General features: G+C 39.6%; 1 protein-coding gene across 1 annotated transcript in view; it reads right to left on the reverse strand.

Annotated features, from left to right (window-relative positions):
- The window catches only part of LOC130907570 (forkhead box protein P1-B-like), a 69535-nt gene that overhangs the window by 2766 nt on the left and 47492 nt on the right, over window positions 1–19277 (reverse strand). The window contains exons 5-15 of the mRNA XM_057822826.1: window positions 13166–13277; window positions 12977–13085; window positions 12751–12855; window positions 11224–11311; window positions 10939–11016; window positions 3092–3284; window positions 2922–2998; window positions 2750–2851; window positions 2544–2671; window positions 2371–2413; window positions 2135–2298 (exon numbers count right to left, since the gene is read on the reverse strand). Of these exons, the coding sequence (XP_057678809.1) occupies window positions 2135–2298; window positions 2371–2413; window positions 2544–2671; window positions 2750–2851; window positions 2922–2998; window positions 3092–3284; window positions 10939–11016; window positions 11224–11311; window positions 12751–12855; window positions 12977–13085; window positions 13166–13277 (1199 nt within the window). The remainder of the gene's footprint in view (window positions 1–2134; window positions 2299–2370; window positions 2414–2543; window positions 2672–2749; window positions 2852–2921; window positions 2999–3091; window positions 3285–10938; window positions 11017–11223; window positions 11312–12750; window positions 12856–12976; window positions 13086–13165; window positions 13278–19277) is intronic.

A 19277-nucleotide genomic window follows, 5' to 3' on the forward strand; every position in this document is an offset into this window, starting at 1 on the left:
CTAGTAGCCCTATTCTGTCCTCAATGTGTGTGAGTACACAAATTGACAGATAGCGAACATAAGTTCCAAAAAGAAATCAGACGGTGTGGCAAAGTTGCATGGGCTTTACTGAAGTCATCTCTTTTTGACAGGAGCATGTTTCTTGTATTTTTGTAAAACTGAAAATAACAAGGCAATGTGTCAATAACTTGCATAAATCACAAAATAACATAAAATGTACACACACGTGTCCATTTGAGCAGTAGCACTAGCATCTAACAATGTAACTGCATTTCACCATATATGTGAACAAATTCAAATACACATCATCAATAACTATCTAATGCTCATGAATATAAACAAAGGAGGAATATAACTCACAAGCGATGCATGTATTAGACACAAACAGCGTGGTGGGGCTATGAGAACTGCCACTGAATACTGGATGCGGACGTTAGCTGGTCTGAATAGCACTGTCTATTAGTGTGAGTTCGCGTTGACATATAATCACGTCAGAAAAGCGCGCCTAAACCCAAATATTCAGCTGCACTGAATCGCCAGCAGAGGGCGACATTACGCCACATAACATATTCAAGTCACACCCAAGCGCCAGCAGAGGGCGGAAAAACTCCATAAAACACAATTAACAAGTTGGCCTTTCACTGTACTGACATTTAAATCTGTCTGAGCGGGCCTAGTGCGTTAATTGCGTCAAATATTTTAACGTGATTAATTTAAAAAATCAATTAACGCCCGTTAACGCGATAATTTTGACAGCCCTAATTTGAACACTTAATTTTTCATTGAAAGAGTTGTATTTGATTGAAGCAATCGTTTTTGTGTGTGGGCCGTATTATGGGTAAGACATTGTGTCTAAATCAATCCCCCCAAAAAGTTGCTTGAATCAAAAAAATATTTTCATACAAAGAAAAAAATCATTTGAAAAATAAAATTGGCCTCCCCTAAGTTTTGTTGTTGAAAATTATATGCAAAGCAAATGACCATCTACGGTGGTGGTCACATGATCTGTTCGAAAAATAATTTAGTTCCATTCATTTTGGTTGCAGTGTTTTTGCTTTACAACTTTTATGTATATAGGAAAGTCAATTTCATGCAATGATACTTTTCGGTCCGGGGGTGGGTGGGGGGGGGGTGGGGGGGGGGGGGCTGGCCCCCTCTTAAAATCCGCTTATGCTTCAAGTTGCTTCAATTTATTGCTACGTATCTTCCCTGTAATCTTGTCGTACATGTCAGCGTGTCTTGTTTGGTAATATCGCCTCACATTGAACTCTTTAAAAGCAGCGACTGTCTCTTTGCAAATGAGGCAGACACAGTTCTTGCGTATTTGAGAGGAGAAATAGTCCAGTTTCCACCTATCCTTGAAGCGTCGGCTGTCGCAGTCAACTTTCTTTTGTTTGTTGATTGTCGCCATTTTAGAAAATTAGGAGTAAAGGGTCACACGGGGTAATGTTGCTTGGAGTGCTGCTGCCTTTTAGTGGATAAATGAAGAACAGCATTTAGTGTGTAAGCTACTTCATATGCTGGTAGCAGTACTGCTGACCAATTTATTAAGTCTGTCTGCGGGGCAGACGTTATTGATTTTATGACAGAGGCTGAGGGCCGGACGAAATTTGTCCACGGGCCGCATTTGGCCCCCGGGCCGGACTTTGGACATGTCTGGTTTAACCAATGAGGTTTCTGCTAAAACAAGCAGCACCTGACTACAATCAACTGATTACACTTGTAAGACACCAGATTGGTACACATGTGTAGTCCTGGTCTAAAGGTTGTGCTACTAAGTATTAGGCTGAGGGTGTCCATACTTTTGTTCGGCCAATTTTTGGAGTTTTGTGGAAAATAATAATGATTTAATTTTCTTTTTTCATTCTCTTTTGTGTTTTTCATTGCAAGCAAAAATAAATAAAGATATCACTACCAAAGCATTCGTAATTGCTATCATTTTCTGGTAGAAATTGACCAATATCTGACAGAATTGCAGGGGTGTCAATACATTTGGCCAGCACTGTAATATGCCAAAGTGACTGTGTTCAATATAAAAACAGTTCATTTTTAGAGCAGATCAGCCTCGTCTGTCACTGTCAGTCGCAGCCAATGAGTTAATCGGCACTTGTTCAATTAGGTGTGTGGCACATACAAAGCTTGCGGAGGCGATTGCGTCGCACTGCTGTCGCTTTGGTACCCGGACCCATTGGCGAGGGCTCCATTCATCTGCTCTTGAAGAATATGGGGCAGGGAATGCAATGGGATGTTGCCCATCGCACCTGGGTTGTAGAAGGAATTTGAGTCTAGATTTCCAAGCTGCAAAAGGGGTAAAAAATGTCATAATCATCACAGCAAATAAGATGACAATGCCTCGCTGACGCAACCTACCTGGGAAGCAGACCCGGCTAAACTTCTGTTTTTCAAAACAGATCTGTAATTGAAAAGAAAAAAAAGAAAGTCTTAAGGCTCCACGAGTCGTTGACGCCGGCGCTCCCAAAAACATTCGGGCGGAACGTCGGGTCTGAGATGTTGTGGCGTCAACAAGGCATTAGCCAACTCACCCATTACCGGTGGCCTTCTGGGGCCTTCTTCTGTGGAACTCGATCTCGTCCACCGTCCACACGGCACCCTTCACATTCTCCAGGCGAACAAAGCACTTATGGAGGCTCAGGTTGTGTCTCACAGCATTCTGCACAATTCCAGAAAATTCCATTTTCATATGCACACGTGACTGACACAAAATTTGCCCATTATTGTGGCGTCCCACCTTCCATGTGGCTGCATTGCGTCGGAAATAGGCAAAGTTTCTTGTGAACCAGTTGTAGATTTCGTTTAAAGTCAGCTGATTGCGCGGTGATTCGTATATTGCCTAAAGGAAATGGAGGACATTGTTTGAAGTAAACATAAAATGTTACACTCTAATGAAACTCAGCCTTTACCTGTCGTATGAGAGATGCATATGTAAATGGAGGCCTAATTTCCGTGCTCAGGTAGAACTCCTTGTTGTCAACAATATCTGTCGATAGACAACAAGGCTTAAAATTTGAAAGTCTTGCCCTGATTTAATGCGGGTTCACAATGCTCTTTAAAGTGGATGTTACTCATTCACCTTGACTGACTGAGCGGCTGTACCGCCTGCGAACAGGGGTTCCGCTGAAGCCGCCGTTGGGAGTGAGGACCGAGGGGGATTCGGACAGCGGCGTCAAGGGTGTAGATGGCGTCGTGGCGCTCTGGGACAAACTTAAATGAGGACCTTTGGGTGGCGTTGCCTGGGAGAAGGAGATGTTAGGCACAAGGTTCGCCTGCAAAGAAAAACAAATACATTCAATAATATGTACAGCTAAGGGTAGATTTACAGTACACATGGATTAAAGCGGGGGGGGGGGAGTTTGACTCAAACTCTTTGTTTTGTTTTTTTGCCCGACTAAACATGGGAGGGGAGGAGGTAATACTGCCAAGGTGCTAATTCAGTTAAGGTAAAATAATATTTGTTCATTCATTTGACATGTATAATGAAGTTTTTAATCTACCGTATTTTTCGGACTATAAGTCACAGTTTTTTCCCATAGTTTGGCAGAGGGTGCGTCTTATACTCTGGAGCGACTTATGTGTGATTATTTACAGTCGGGTCGGGCCGCCTTCTCTCTCACTAACATTTTTTTAAAAATAATAATATATATTCATATATTTATACTAAAACGATGTATGGATGTTAATAAAATAAATAATTTAGATAACACAGAGAAGGTGCTGTGCATGCCTGCGCATGTGAACGCAGTGGCCCCGCTCTCTTTTCAATCTTCCCCTCAGCGAGCATCGTGGTATTTCCTTTTCGATATGGAGCATCTATAGGACTGAAAAACAAACTAAAGACAGGGGAATTGAAAAGCAAACAACTGTGGTAGGAATGGGATATGGAAAGGATTGAAATTGATTGTTGAAGATGCTATACGGAAAACTGTGTCGGCTTCGCTGAATGTAAACGAATGTGGCGATTTGGTCTCATACGAGAAATATATTTAACAATCTTTTCCAGTGTTATTTCATTGTGTAAATGCAATAATAATGATCATAAAAATATGCAAACTATTTAAACACTGAGAAAACTTGCATTTTTTTCTGCCAACTCGAGGAGATTAAAATAAATGTCAAATCCACTATCCGCATGTTAGAACAGACGCGCAAATATAAAAGATATAAATGTTTACTGAATATCCATCTTACAGTCTTGTTTAACCGGGAGAATTCGTTACAAAAGGCAGGCTTTAATTCGTTATCATTATGCATTTTGCACCGGCATCATCACAAACGTGATCACACAAAACACAACCACGCATCGCACCACCGCATTTCCTCCTTCTCCTGAGTACTCGCAAATAAAACATTAGATTTCGTTTCTTTTCCGGGCTCGGGCAAGCAAATCGAGCTCGTGCTGCGTCGGGCTTTAATACCTGCGGGCTGGTCGGGTCAGGCTGGATATTTTAGGCCCGATCTAACGTCTAGCATCATGTAATGTTAGCATATCGTACACCTTTTCAGCCTGTTGTTCTCTATTGTATTTTAAATTGCCTTTCAAGATGACATGTCTGTTCTTGATGCTGGATTCTATCAAATAAATTTCCCCCCAAAAATGCGACTTAATACTCCGGTGTGACTTATATATGTTTTTTTTTCCTTTTCATTGCGCATTTTTTGGCTGGTGCGACTTATACTCAGGTGTGACGTGTAGTCCAAAAAACACGGTAAATGTATTTCCATAACAATACAATACTTCAATGACTTAATACTGAAATAAACAAGAAAAAGTACTTATGGAGACCAATTGCATCACTAGACTGCTCGCCTTCTATGGCGTTATATTTGTGCCATAATTCTGAGCTAGCAATGGTAGATTTTGAGCACAAAAAAATTGATTTTGAGCACAGAAAAATATATTCAGCAAGCAATTAAAGAATTTGAGCAAGCAATGATAGATTTTGAGCACAGAAAAACATATTGAGCAAAAAAAAAAAAATCTACTCTGTGCCCCATAATTGTGTTTGTATGTTTAGTTTTATCCACTCAATTCACCCCTCCCTCTCTCGCTCAATCTCTCGACCCCTGCGCTCGCCGGTTTGTCAACCAATCAGAGAGCTGGTGGAAATACACTGATTGGCTGTTTGCCTTCCCATTAAGATTACTTGTTACATTAGGTAAAAAGCAAAGGAGACGGATTTGGACGGGAGAAGGATGACTTCTTTGGAAACAAAGCAATAGAACAACAAGTTCCGTAACATGACACAATAATCAAAATAATAAATAATGTCGTACGGTGTTCCCGTAATGTCGGTTGTTGGTTTAGGCGCATCACCTGTACTGCTCCATGAAGTAAAGGAGAACTAACTCATACATGGATGTTTATTATTTTTTTTACTCTAATATATTCGCTTTCTGACTGCGTGAACCGAACTGTAATGCCCATACCGTGACGGTACGGGATGAATACAAATACTGTACGGTAAGCCTGAACGATATATCGTTTAAACATCGCCATCGCGATGTGTGCGTGCGCGATAGTCCCATCGCAAGGACGTGCGATAGTTTTTATTTTTTTTAATCCACATACGCCCTTTGGTCTTGCCAAAGAAGCGGACATCACAGCGCAGCAGCTGTCAATCATCGTTTAACTTGTAAAACCGTTTCTGCAAGGAAGCCGCTTTGGAATGAATGTGTGTGCGTGTGTGGAGACGTTTGAGACATATAAATTAAATGCCAGAAGTGTTCATGAGGAGTTTGTAATTTCTACATGTCCAACAAGAGTCACAGCTAAGGTAGATAAACCGAAGTATTTAATAAAGCCAAGCATTTTTCGACTACAGTACTTTATTCTTGTTCAAAAATGATTTGGTTTAACAGTTATGTTTAAAACTGATCATAATATAAAATAACATTTGAAGTGCTTAAAACCATATATATATATATATATATATATACACACATATATATACATATATATGTATATATTTTTTTTTAAATCATACTTTGGGGAAAAGGTGAGAAAAAAAAACATGCCTTATATGTATCTCTTTCCAATGCTAAATCTGAATAAATACATTGAGCACACACACACAAAAAATATAAAAATTTGGGGGGTGGGGTGCACAACTTCGTGGTTTTTCACTGATTGCGGCGGGTTCTGGTCCCCATTAACTGCGAAAAACAAGGGATCACTGTACACTGGTCATTGAGAGTCTTTCCAAACAGCTATTCAGATCATCTAGTGAAAATTTCTTCCAAAAAAAAAAAAAAAAAATAAAAATATATATATATATATATATATATATATATATATATAATTTTTTTTTTTAATATCGCAATATAATATCGCAAACCCCCCAAAAAATCGCAGCAATAGTTTTTTCCAATATCGTTCAGGCCTACTGTACGGTAATGTTCCGTTCATATTTCAAAGTGTATCATAGACACAGCGTATAGTTGGCCTGGGTTGCTGCAATTTCGTCGCTTTACCCGTACAGTGGATATCAAGCCAGGATCTCCCCCCAGAGCTTTATAAGTCTGGCGGGCCTCCACGCTTTTCTGGCCTCACGCCCAGGCTACAACGAAGCTATAAATGAAATATCTTATTTTTCGGTGACATCTTATTAGAGAAAATGAGCCTCATTTAGCGGGCATAGGACATGTTGCAAGCATTAACTGGAATTCAGTTACTTCTTGTGGAGAAAATCTATTCCATTCATGATACTAGCACTGATTGTGCTTGTCACATGAGAGTCCACTGGATATTAGAGGTGTGACAATATATCGAATGGGGATATATCACAATACTTTGTATCCCAAAAGGTTTTCAATATGCTGCCGTAACCGATAATCGTTTTTAAAAGGTGTCGCTGTTTAAAAAAAGGAGGCAACAGGTTGCTACCAACACTTTCCATAAGAATAGTGTCTAATGTTAGCTCTAGAGCTGTCCCGACTAGTCGACATAGTCGACGTCATCGATGACGTAAATCCGTCGACGAGCACAACATCCCGTCGACGGTTAATGAAGGCTTAAAAAAATATATGCGTGGAAAGTTCAGAATGTCGGATGCTCTGTATGCAAGCGGGGAAAGCGGCACAAAGCCAAAAAAAGCGCACCAGAGTGTCCAAAACATTGACTTATTTCAAAGAAACAAAGGAGGGTACACTCTTCTGTCCTGTCTCTTCAACGCCAAGCTTGGCTTCACGTCGGCCGTGAATAAACACCTCAAGCGCCGTCACCCCGTTGTAAATTTGTTTTTGTTTTTTCATTTTTTGTACACCAGAGGGTGCTGTCGCCTTACTAAATAATGATGTTTCATTGACAATGGGCCTATAAGTGCTATTAGTATTGTTCTTAATGCTAATTGAAAGGTTTATTTCATTTTATGGTTTATTTAATGGTATAGAAAATTATATAAGGTTAAAAGGTCATAAATATATACAGTATATACAGTGATTACACTCAAGGGAGAGATCGTCAATGATAAGGTAACAATTTAAGGTAAAGGCAATTCATATAGGCAATTCATTGATATACAACTAAGGTTTAAAAGAAAAAAAGGTGAAAAGTTTTTGTAAATTTCTAATTGTGTTGTTTTATTTGTGTGCACCAAGGATGGAATAAAAGTTGTAAACCATCAGTTTAAGAGACCATCTTTCCAGTCGGGATGCTGCAAGTTAATTCTATCAGCATTTGAACTCATTGTTTATTTGTGATTTATTATTGTTATTTATGTGTTTATTTGTACTTTAATAAATAATTTAAGTGTTCCAATATGTTTTTTGTGAATTGATAAGCGTCAACAAAAATTTCATCGCTAAAAAAAAATAAATAATAATAATTAATTATTAGATTAGTCGACTAATCGTAAAAATAGTCGGCTGACTAATCGGGAGAAAATTAGTCGTTTGGGACAGCCCTAGTTAGCTCATTGGTTGCCTTTGACTACGCATGTTAATTCACCCCTCCTAGTCAGGATAGAGTGGACATCTAACACCGTCAATGGCATTGAAACCAGAGACCTAAAAGTTAGTCTTCCCGGGGGGCGGGTGGTGGTGCATGTGCAGCTCACTTCTTGTTCATTTTAAGGCATTTACACAGCACTTTATGTTGATTTTGAGTCACTTTCTATTCATTTAGGGATTTCCTAGGTCACGTTCGGTTCAGTGTGTGTGTGTGTGGGGGGGGGGGGGGGGGGGGGACATTCGCAGCTCACTTTCTGTTCATTTTAGGGAAATTACACGCCACTTCTTGCATTTTGATTCACTTTCTATTCATTTCGGGACATTCCCAGGTCACTTTCTGTTCTGTAACCCAAAATCATCAGAAGGTGTCAAGTAAATGCCCATAATCAACAGGAATTGACTCAGAAATGCGCCAAAATCAACAGGAAATGACCTGAAATGCACTTGAAATTGATTGGACGTCCACTAGTGATGAACTCATTCCAATTCACAGCAAATGGGTGAAAATAGCTTGGTTTTCTGTTTATTAGTTGTTTTGTAGACTGTTCTGGAACAGTGGTTCTTAACCTTGCTGTTGATTCACCGAACCCTTCGGAATTAGATAATAAAGCCATTTTTTTTCCAAATTCAAAATCTATATACAGTGCCCTCCACCCCTGGTTAAGATGTGTTTTTAGCTTCAAATATTTTTTTTTATTCAAATAATATGGGACCTTCATGGAAAAAAAGAGAAAAATCCAACCTTCAGTACAAGTGCATTTATTCAGTGGGGAAAAAATCCCACATATAGAAATAATTATTCGACATCAAATAATACATGTCACAATCATTAGCACCTCTGGTGTTAATACTTAGTACAACCCCCTTTTGGCAACAAAACAAAGTCTGGGGATTGAGATGGCCATGGGAGGAGCTTGATTTTGTGTCTGGTGAACCATTTCTGTGTAGATTTGGCCATATGTTTAGGGTCATTGTCTTGCTGAAAGACCCAGTGACGACCCATCTTCAGCTTTCGATTTTGATTTAAAATTTTGGAAGTTTTGGAAATTTTTTCCAGGCTTCAACTGGGACCATGTGCTTTGGTCAGATGAGACCAAGATTGAGCTTTTTGGAACCAAACACTCTAAGTGGGTCTGGCGTGCCACGAAAGATGCGCATGCTGAAAAGCACCTCATACCCACTGTGAAGTATGGGGGTGGGTCAGGGATGCTGTGGGGCTGTTTCGCTTCCAAAGGCCCTGGGAACCTTGTTAGGGTGCATGGTATCATGAATGCTTTGAAATACCAGGACATTTTAAATCAAAATCTGTTGCCCTCTGCCCGAAAGCTGAAGATGGGTCGTCACTGGGTCTTTCAGCAAGACAATGACCCTAAACATATGGCCAAATCTATACAGAAATTGTTCACCAGACACAAAATCAAGCTCCTCCCATGGCCATCTCAATCCCCAGACCTTGTTTTGTTGGCAAAAGGGGGTTGTACAAAGTATTAACACCAGGGGTGCTAATAATTGTGACACACATTATTTGATGTCAAATAATTATTTCTTTATGCTGGATTTTTCCCCCCACTGAATATATGCACTTGTATTGAAGGTTTGATTTTTCCCCTTTTTTCCCCCCATTAAGGTCCCATATTATTTGAATAAAAAAAAAAATATTAGAAGCTAAAAAACACATCTTAACCAGGGGTGCCAATAATTATGGAGGGCACTGTATGTAAGATACCAATCTAAAAATTTAGCAAATTCCCGTTCAAAATTCTTTTCATTTTTACAGCATGTTTTCTAAACATGTCAAAATTTGAGACCATGCTGCCCATTGGTCTGTTGTATTCCCTCATACCAAGTGCGAGTCAACCTTCCACTGAGCAAACCAGTTCTCCCACCCATCATATCGAGGACTAGCAGTCAAAAGAAATGGATTAAGCTTGTAAATTGGGAGCAAACCAGTCCAAAACCTGGTCTAAAAAGCCACTTTGCCTGGATTTAATCAACGTACAAAAACAGGGCTCTGCGTTTCTTTACCTTCACCGAACCCCTTAGACCAGACATGTCCAAAGTCCGGCCCGGGGGCCAAATGCTGCCCTAGGTCAAATTTCATCCGGCCTCCAGCCTCTGTCATAAAATCAATAACGTCTGGCCCGCACACAGACTTAATAAATTGGTCTGCAGTCCTAATACCAGCATATGAAGTAGCGTACACACTAAATTTACCCACTAAAAGTCAGCAGCACTCCAAGTAACATTACCCCTTGTGACCCTTTACTTCCAATTTTCTAAATTGGCGACAATAAACAAAAAAACAACAACTGAGCAACAACTCTGTCTGCCTCATTTGCAAAGAGACAGTCGCTGTTTTTAAGGAGTTCGATGTGAGGCGATATTACCAAACAAGACATGCTGACATGTACGACTATATTACAGGGAAGATTCGCAGCAACTTGAAACTAGTATAATTTCACACCAGCATTATTTTGCAAGAGCCCGAGAGTCGAAAGAGAATGCCACAAAGGCTAGTTGCGAGATTGTTGAAATTACGAATTAAAAAAATAATAAAGCAAATGTGACACACAGAATGGCTTTCTAAAATTTGCTTAAATATATTGTTCTACGTAAACGACATCAGCCAAGGTCGGCCCCCCACATTTTTACCACACCAAATCTGGCCCCCTTTGCAAAAAGTTTGGACACCCCTGCCTTAGACTTACTCACCGAACCCAGGTTAAGAACCACTGTCCTAGAATGATTTGCTGACCCGTGTATCAATAATTGTTGTGTCGCCATATCGTGAGATCATTGTTATCGTGAGCCTTGCATCGCAAATCGGATCATGAGACCAATTTCCTATATATATATATATATATATTAACCCAAAAAAAACTTGCGGGGGGTTTTCTACCACCAGGCTTCACAACTTTTCAAGGGGAAAACTCTGACAGCCTAACATGAACGTGTGAAATGACCAAAACTTACGGGCTGAGCTGCAGCTTTGGGTTCAGATGACTTCAGATGAGCCATCATTGCTTGAAGTCGCTCCTTGTCTTTCTTTAACTATGTTAAAAAAAAAAAAAAAAACAGGAATAAAGGTGGTAACTTCACTGTCTGTGTTATATGACAGAAAGATATAGAGGTACAACTTCCAGGCATGGTGTGAAAACAACATGGCACCACAGCTGTCACCCATGTTCAAAATAGTCAGTGTGAATTTCACTCCACTTGAGTCTGTCTGATTAAAATGATGAATTTGTCAAAACACACCTGTAGTTCCAGCTGCTGAACCACTTGCATCTGCACGCGACACTGGGCGGTGCTCTTGTCGTCAAGTGTGTGCTCGCTGTTCAAATGTCTGCAGAGAAAAAGATTTGAAAACATATTTAAAAGCAGAAAAACATCATGGAAAAGAACTTGTGAAAACTTTCAGTGCCATTGATGATGATCACGTCCAATCAATTTGTTTTTCGCAAGCCAAGGCAAATTCATTGTTATAACGGAAGGTCAGGGATTAACATCTCATGGAAATCAGCAAGACATGATTAAGAAATAAAAACGAGATAAAACGATACATAAATCATTAAGACAGTTACAAAACAAAATGAAAACAGAAAATATGTCTCTCTTCATCCTTCTGCTGTGGATTTCAATCGGTTACAAATAGAATTCTATCCATTTGAACAGGGAGAGAAGGCAGCAAAAGCCATTTCACACGGATTAGATGTCAATCACGGTCAGTTGCAGCCAATGAGTTCAGTGTGAAAATCTGGGTGTTTTTGAGAAAATGGTTTATCTCTTATTACTGTCAATCACAGTGATAGACATCAAATTTGAGCCGCAACGAGTAATCGATTAACTCAAGTAGAGCTGAAACGAATACTCGAGCAACTCGAGTTTAAAAAGTGATCCGAGTAATTTTATTCACCTCGAGTAATCGTTTAATTTTGACAGCTCTAAGCATCACGTTTTGCCCGGACTACTTTTAATGCGGGACAACGCGTTGATGTCACGTGCGTAGAGGAAGAAGCAATAAATGAATAAAATAAATAAATAAAAAACTTACTGCAGCCGACAGCTGCTACAAACGATGGCGACGTTGCTAATAACTAGCCCGCATGATGCTACGGTGGTAGCAGATAGCGTATGATGCGTCTCATAGAGATCACATGTATGTTGAACTAGATGCGAAATGACAGTCAGTGGCATTAGTAAACAGCCACCATCTTAAACCAGTAGACTTCTAATCGCTAACAAATAAGTTTAACGTTACTGTCACTCAGCCACGTAACGTTAGCCCTGCGGAGGGCTAGGTTTCTCTTAATTATGACCACTGTCGATGCATGGCTTACGTGTCTAACATACAGGCTTTATTTAATCTGTGAAAACAGCGCTGTAGAGTGATGAGGGTGTAAAATAAAAACTTAATAATGCTAAATGCCAATTTTAGCTCAGTAGTCATTGCTGGATAAAACACCATGTAGCACTGGTCCCTAATGTGCTCCAATACAGCAGGTATTTATTTTGAACACTGCAAAAACTCAAAATCCTATCAGGACTTACGGTTTAGACTAACTTAAAATTTAACTAGAACTTAAAAATAGCTTGAAAAAAGTACTAAAGTAAAGTTCTAAAGTTGTACAGTATGTCAAAACTCCAAAAGACAAACATATAAAAGAAAAATTAACAACAATCTTACACCATGTTTTGAAGAAACCTCTTAAAACCCCTAAAAAAGCAGTAGCATCACGATGTCTTGCTAGTTGGTCAACATGGCAGCAACAAAACTTGACTCACTTGAGAAATGCCTGAAAGTCTCCAAAGACAGTCTCACAGCCGGGCCATTTGCACATGCCGTTCCCGTAGAGAGGGTGACTACTTGATGAGTTTTCATCCAGCGAACTGCCAAAACAGAACATAACAAGCAGCGTCAGTGATGCATCTCACGATGTGTAACCACAGAAAGCAAAGGCCGAAAGCACAACAGGATGTATAAAAGGCCTCGGTTTAAACAGGAAAGCACCTTTCCTTCCTCTTCAATAGTGCGGGATGGCCGTTGGTCGCAGATTGATGATTGGTTGACTCTCTGGAGTCCCCACCCACGGCTGACGTGCCGCTGCCATTTTCGGAGCCTGAATTATCGCAACGTGACATTAAAATCAGTCTGTCAGACTTTCACGCGTTGGCAGTCGAACAAAAGAATGGGACGTACCGGCAGCGCTAGTTGGGAGCACAGAGAGCAGGCCTTGCCTCTGCAGGTTGAGTAGATGCTGCTGCTGCACTTGAAGAAGCTGCTGTTGGATGGCAATCTGCTGCGCTGTAAGCTAGGGATAAAACAATGCCCGATTTACAAAAGGTTTGCGATCGGGCTGAACAATATTTTTTTTAAAAAAAGGACATTGCGACTCTTGGGGGGTTTGCGATATTCAGTCCCTGACAAAAGTCTTGCCGCTTATCCATTTTGTAGAAAAAATTGCTAATAACTAAAGTTGCACCGATACCGATACCAGTATCGGCAGGGGGCACCGATCTGGCCCCAATTGGTGGTATCGGTATCGACGAGTACCAACATTTAAGGCGCCGATACCATCTACTAGCAACACTTGAACAAAAACGTACTGTCCTCCCCACGTGAGCTAACTTCCCAAATCCCGATGCATGACATATGTGTCTTGTCTCGACATTACCAAACGAAATTAACACCTTCGTCTTCAATATTAAGAATGTAAACTACAACGCATATCCGTGATATTACGCTGCTTATTTGGCAGGACATTCACAAATGATTAGCATGCATAAGCTAACGCCTGCCGTTGTAGAGCCAATGGGATCAGAAAGGTTAAGACCGTGGGAGACTAAGCAAACTCTCATGGTTTCATGATAAACAATGAGTGGCAAATTAAGAGCGCCGTACTTCAAACTCGTCCTGTTTATGAAAGTCGAGTGTCATATGCTGGTGTTGTGCAGTAAAGAGCAGAAGTGACTTCTATGGCCAGAAAACACTCTAGCGGCGCAGCGCGCACACTAGATATCATCAAATAGCAACCTAGATGTCCTATGTTAGATCCCATGCCAACTCTCGCACGCACACACTAGATATCATCTAATAGCAACCTAGATGTGCTACATTAGATCCCATGCCATTCGCTGCGAGCCCAGAGCGACGTGTAGTCCATATACTACATTGATGAATTAGAAACCGCCATGACTGAATGGAAGTTAGGCAGGCCAAATCAATTCATACCAGTGATTATAGATAATATTGCAAATACTGTTAATTCAGTACATGTTACAGATGGACTCGGACCACAAATAGGATGTTTTGCTTATATGGTAAATTTCACTGCTAAGAGAGCTGCAGCAATCAACAGTGTGCCCCACTTTACTAACATTAAAGATTGTTCTCAGCACTTACATACAAAATGTCTTCAGATCAGTAAGAAGTAAGCACATAAATACGATGCACTAAAATGCTTGTTTATATGATGGCACTGTTATTTTTGCTTGTTAGCAAAAAATAAAATATAATAATATTAACAGTTGTATTTTCTGTTTCAGAGCATTAAATGTATTGAATTGTATCGAAAATCGTACCGAACCATGACTTAACTGTATCGTTGCATCCCTTATATGTACACACACATATATATATATATATATATATATATATATATATATATATTTTTTTTTTTTTTGCAAACAGAGTGGTATCAGAATGGTATCGGCCGATACTGCACAGCCAGGTATCTGTATCGGTATCGGGCCCAAAAAATGGTATCGGTCAACACTACTAATAACCTGACTTTTAATTATTCAGTTGGTTTCAGAAATGGCTCATACGAAAGCTAAGACCCTACCAAATGATGTTGAATGTACAAAAATATATTTGTTTCACTGAAAAAAGATTTATCATTTAATGAAGACATAAAGGTCAAATTTTGGAAAGACAAAAGTTTTGTCGCCTACAGAAAGTAGTGTGAAAATTTAACAAAAAATGTACTTCAAATCAGGGGGGAAAGTGGCTAGAATTTGTTGCCGAAATTCCCTGACGTGAAGGTCGCCACGGAGCCAGGATTTAAAAAAATCTATTAATTTATTTTTCTTTCTTTTTTTTTTTTTTTGGGGGGGGGGGGGTCCCAAACCTCTTAAACTACTGAAATGCAAAGAAAACTGTTTTAGCATCATTATTTGTACAACACATACAAAAACTGATTTTTATTCAAAATTGTCTTTTTTCAATGATTTGCAAACCAAAAGTTAACAAAAACAGCAATAACCCCTACCTCCATCTCCTAATTTTTATTTTTAATTTTATATTTATTTTTTTATTTCCTCACATACTAAATGCCAAATCTCAATTTTAACTACTTAAGAACATAGGATGTATATTTAAATTGAAGTTAATGTAAACATTTACTTTTTTTTAAAAAATTTAAAAAATTTTTATAATAAAGACATAAGTAACATACACTCAGAAAAATAAGTACAAATGACTAATATTATGCAGAGGGAAATGGAATTTATTTTGAAGATCGCTCAATTATTGACTTTTTTAAATCCTAAGGAAATGAATAAGTAGCCTAACATAAATGAGCAAATATGCAGTGCCCTCCATAATTATTGGCACCCCTGGTAAAAAATAAAATAAAAAATAAAAATAAAATAGACCCAGACCCACTTAGACCAAAGCACACGGTCCCAGGCTTCAATTGGGACCGTGTGCTTTGGTCAGATGAGACCAAGATTGAGCTTTTTGGAACCAAACACTCTAAGTGGGTCTGACGTGCCACGAAATATGTGCATGCTGAAAAGCACCTCATACCCACTGTGAAGTATTGGGGTGGGTCAGTGATGCTGTGGGGCTGTTTCGCTTCCAGAGGCCCTGGGAACCTTGTTAGGGTGCATGGCATCATGAATGCTTTGAAATACCAGGACATTTTAAATCAAAATCTGTTGCCCTCTGCCCGAAAGCTGAAGATGGGTCGTCACTGGGTCTTTCAGCAAGACAATGACCCTAAACATATGGCCAAATCTACACAGAAATGGCTCACCAGACAAAAAATCAAGCTCCTCCCATGGCAATCTCAGTCCCCAGACCTTGTTTTGTTGGCAAAAGGGGGTTGTACAAAGTATTACCACCTGGGGTGCTAATAATTATGACACACATTATTTGATGTCAAATAATTATTTCTTTATGTGGGTTTTTCCCCACTGAATAAATGCACTTGTATTGAAGGTTGGATTTAACCCTTTTTTTTCCCCATTAAGGTCCCATATTATTTGAATAAAAAGAAAAATATTAGAAGCTAAAAAACACATCTTAACCAGGGGTGCCAATAATTATGGAGGGCACTGTAAGTCCAAAGTGCAAATTGACAGCTAAGATGTTCTGAACCTCCCCATCACAGCAAATAAAACTAAATATGATAAATAAGCCTGCTCAACTCTTTCGTTGCTCTTCGGATTTGGTCCATTTTGTGTTGCATTGCCCTTTTTTGTAACATCAATTAAACTACCCTTTTTTATGCTGTTCCAGAAAACATGCACATTTGAACCAATCAGAGCTAACTATCTCTGTTGATCACATTTCAGTATGTCAGCCAATTGAACGGATAAATGGGTCCAGGCGTTTTGCTTTGCTGCGTGCATTCGCACACTGACGTGAATCATCATCATCAGACTCTGATAACTGCAGCAGCTACACAAGTACTTTATTATGCTTGTTGTTAACACTTGTGTATGTAAATCTGATGTTGGTAGATTGTTTTCTTCTTGGAGATGAAATGCATGTGTGGCAGCTTAGCATTTTTTTTTTTTTCATAGTGTGTTCACAGTTGCCGTCATATTTTCAGAATGAAAGCACCACGTGCCTGAATGCTGAATCTTATACCGGAACTTCACTCCGGCCCTGAATCTTAGACCGGAACTGCGTTCCTGACCGTTCTGGCCCACTTTCACCCCTGCTTCAAATACAAAAATATGTTACATAACATAAGCCAATTAAATAGTGGTGCTGTGAGATCCAAATTTAATATTTTGTATGACTTCCATGGGCTTCGGCAAGGATTCATACAATTTATTGATGAAGTCATCAGGAACATCAAAGAAAGCAGTCTTGCATGCCTTCCAGAGTTCATCAACATTCTTGGGTTTCGTCTTCTATGCTTCCTCTTTCATCAAGTTCATGTCTGGTGACTGGGCTGGCCTGTCCTGGAGGATCTTGATCTCCTTTGCCTTGAGGAACTTTAAGGTAGAGATTGAAGTATGCGATGGAGCACCATCCTGCTGCAGAATTTGTCCCGTTTTATGGTTAGGAATGTACGAAGCAGCTAAGATTTGTTGATATTTCAGGCTATTTATCTCTCAGGGTGCATACAATTAAAAAACTGTGTGGCATTTGCCAAGGCCCACAGCCTGTCAAAAGGATGGACGCTGGAAAAGTGGCAAAAGGTGGATTTTTCAGATGAATCTTCCATTGAATTACACCACAGTCGCCGCAAATATTGCAGGAGACCGACTGGAGTTTGGTGGTGGCAAAATCATGGTCTGGGGTTACATCCAGTATGGGGTGTACGAGAGATCTGCAGGGTGGAAGGCTACATAAATAGTCTGAGATATCACCAAATCATAACTGCCTCGTACATTCCTAACCATAAAAAGGGACAAATTCTGCAGCAGGATGGTGCTCCATCACATACTTCAATCAAGAGCCTCCAGGACTGGCCAGCCCAGTCACCAGACATGAAAATCATTGAGCATGTCTGGGGTAGGATGAAAGAGGAAGCATGGAAGACGAAACCCAAGAATGTTGGTGAACTCTGGGAGGCATGCAAGACTGCCTTCTTTGATGTTCCTGATGACTTCATCAATAAATTGTATGAATCCTTGCCTAAGTCCATGGAAGTCATGCAAAATATTAAATTTGGATCTCACAGCACCACTACTTAATTCGCTTATGTTATGTAACATAATTTTGTATTTGAAGTGCATTTTTTGTCCAATTTTGACTCTGCTTTCTGTCGGCGACAAAACTTTTGTCCTGCCAAAATTTGACCTTTATGTCTTCATTAAATGATAAATCTTTTTTCAGTGAAACAAATGATTTTTTTACATTCAACATCATTTGGGAGGGTCTTGGCTTTCATATTAGCTATTTCTGAAACCAATTGAATAATTAAAAGTCAGGTCATTAGCAATTGTTTCTACAAAATGGATAAGTGACAAGACTTTTGTCAGGGACTGTACTGTATTTTTCTGATTATAAATTGTACCGCACTCCACAAAGCAAAAACACAAACAAAAACAACAACAACAAAAATTCACACTTTAGTACAAATTGTAATTATAGGGGTAATTTTATTTGATCAGTGACCAAGAACATACATTATACATTAAAGGAATTATAATATTCTTGCCTTGGAAAACAGGCACTCCCCCAGCAAGTTTGACAACTTGTGCGAGCCGGAGGCTCTGAATAATGCCTCACTTATAGACATGCTTCTAATTATAGTGTGATGTGATAACAATAAAATGGAGGATAAATAGGTATCTGTCAATGCAACATTTACAGTACTACGGATAGCTATAGACTACACAACACAGCATAACTTGCTTACGAAACTCTCAATCTCACAAACCCATTAAATTCTTCCTCTTCAGTATCATTTATGAACGCATGCACACTAACTTAAGGCCGACTTATACTTCTGCATCAGACCTGCGCCGTCAAGGAAGACCCGTGTTACAACCCTGCGCCGTAGCCTGACGCGGTCCTATTGATTTTTCAAACCCTAGCGTCACGTTAACGCATATGACGAGGCGTGACTGTGATTGGTTCGCTCAGACTTGTTTCCGGTTCAACGCGAAATCACAGTCAAATATTTTTCTACATACAAAAATGGACCAAGCAGACGGGAGTATCATCAAAGAGCAAGTCTCGTGAACACATCATAAAGTTTGCCAAATGGCAAGGTCAGTGATTGAACATTGACATTTTAAATCAAAATCTGTTGCCCTCTGCCCTAAAGCTGAAGATGGGTCGTCACTGGGTCTTTCAGCAAGACAATGATCCTAAACATATGGCCAAATGTACACAGAAATGGTTCACCAGACACAAATTCAAGCTTGTGAAACATTATAGGAGAAGATTAGGTGCTGTTTTGTTGGCAAAAGGGGGTTGTACAAAGTATTAACACCAGGGGTGCTTATAATTGTGACACACATTATTTGATGTCAAATACAGTGCCTTGCAAAAGTATTCGGCCCCCTTGAACCTTGCAACCTTTCGCCACATTTCAGGCTTCAAACATAAAGATATAAAATTT

Source organism: Corythoichthys intestinalis, chromosome 2 (assembly GCF_030265065.1).
Source record: "Corythoichthys intestinalis isolate RoL2023-P3 chromosome 2, ASM3026506v1, whole genome shotgun sequence".
NCBI lineage: Eukaryota > Metazoa > Chordata > Actinopteri > Syngnathiformes > Syngnathidae > Corythoichthys > Corythoichthys intestinalis.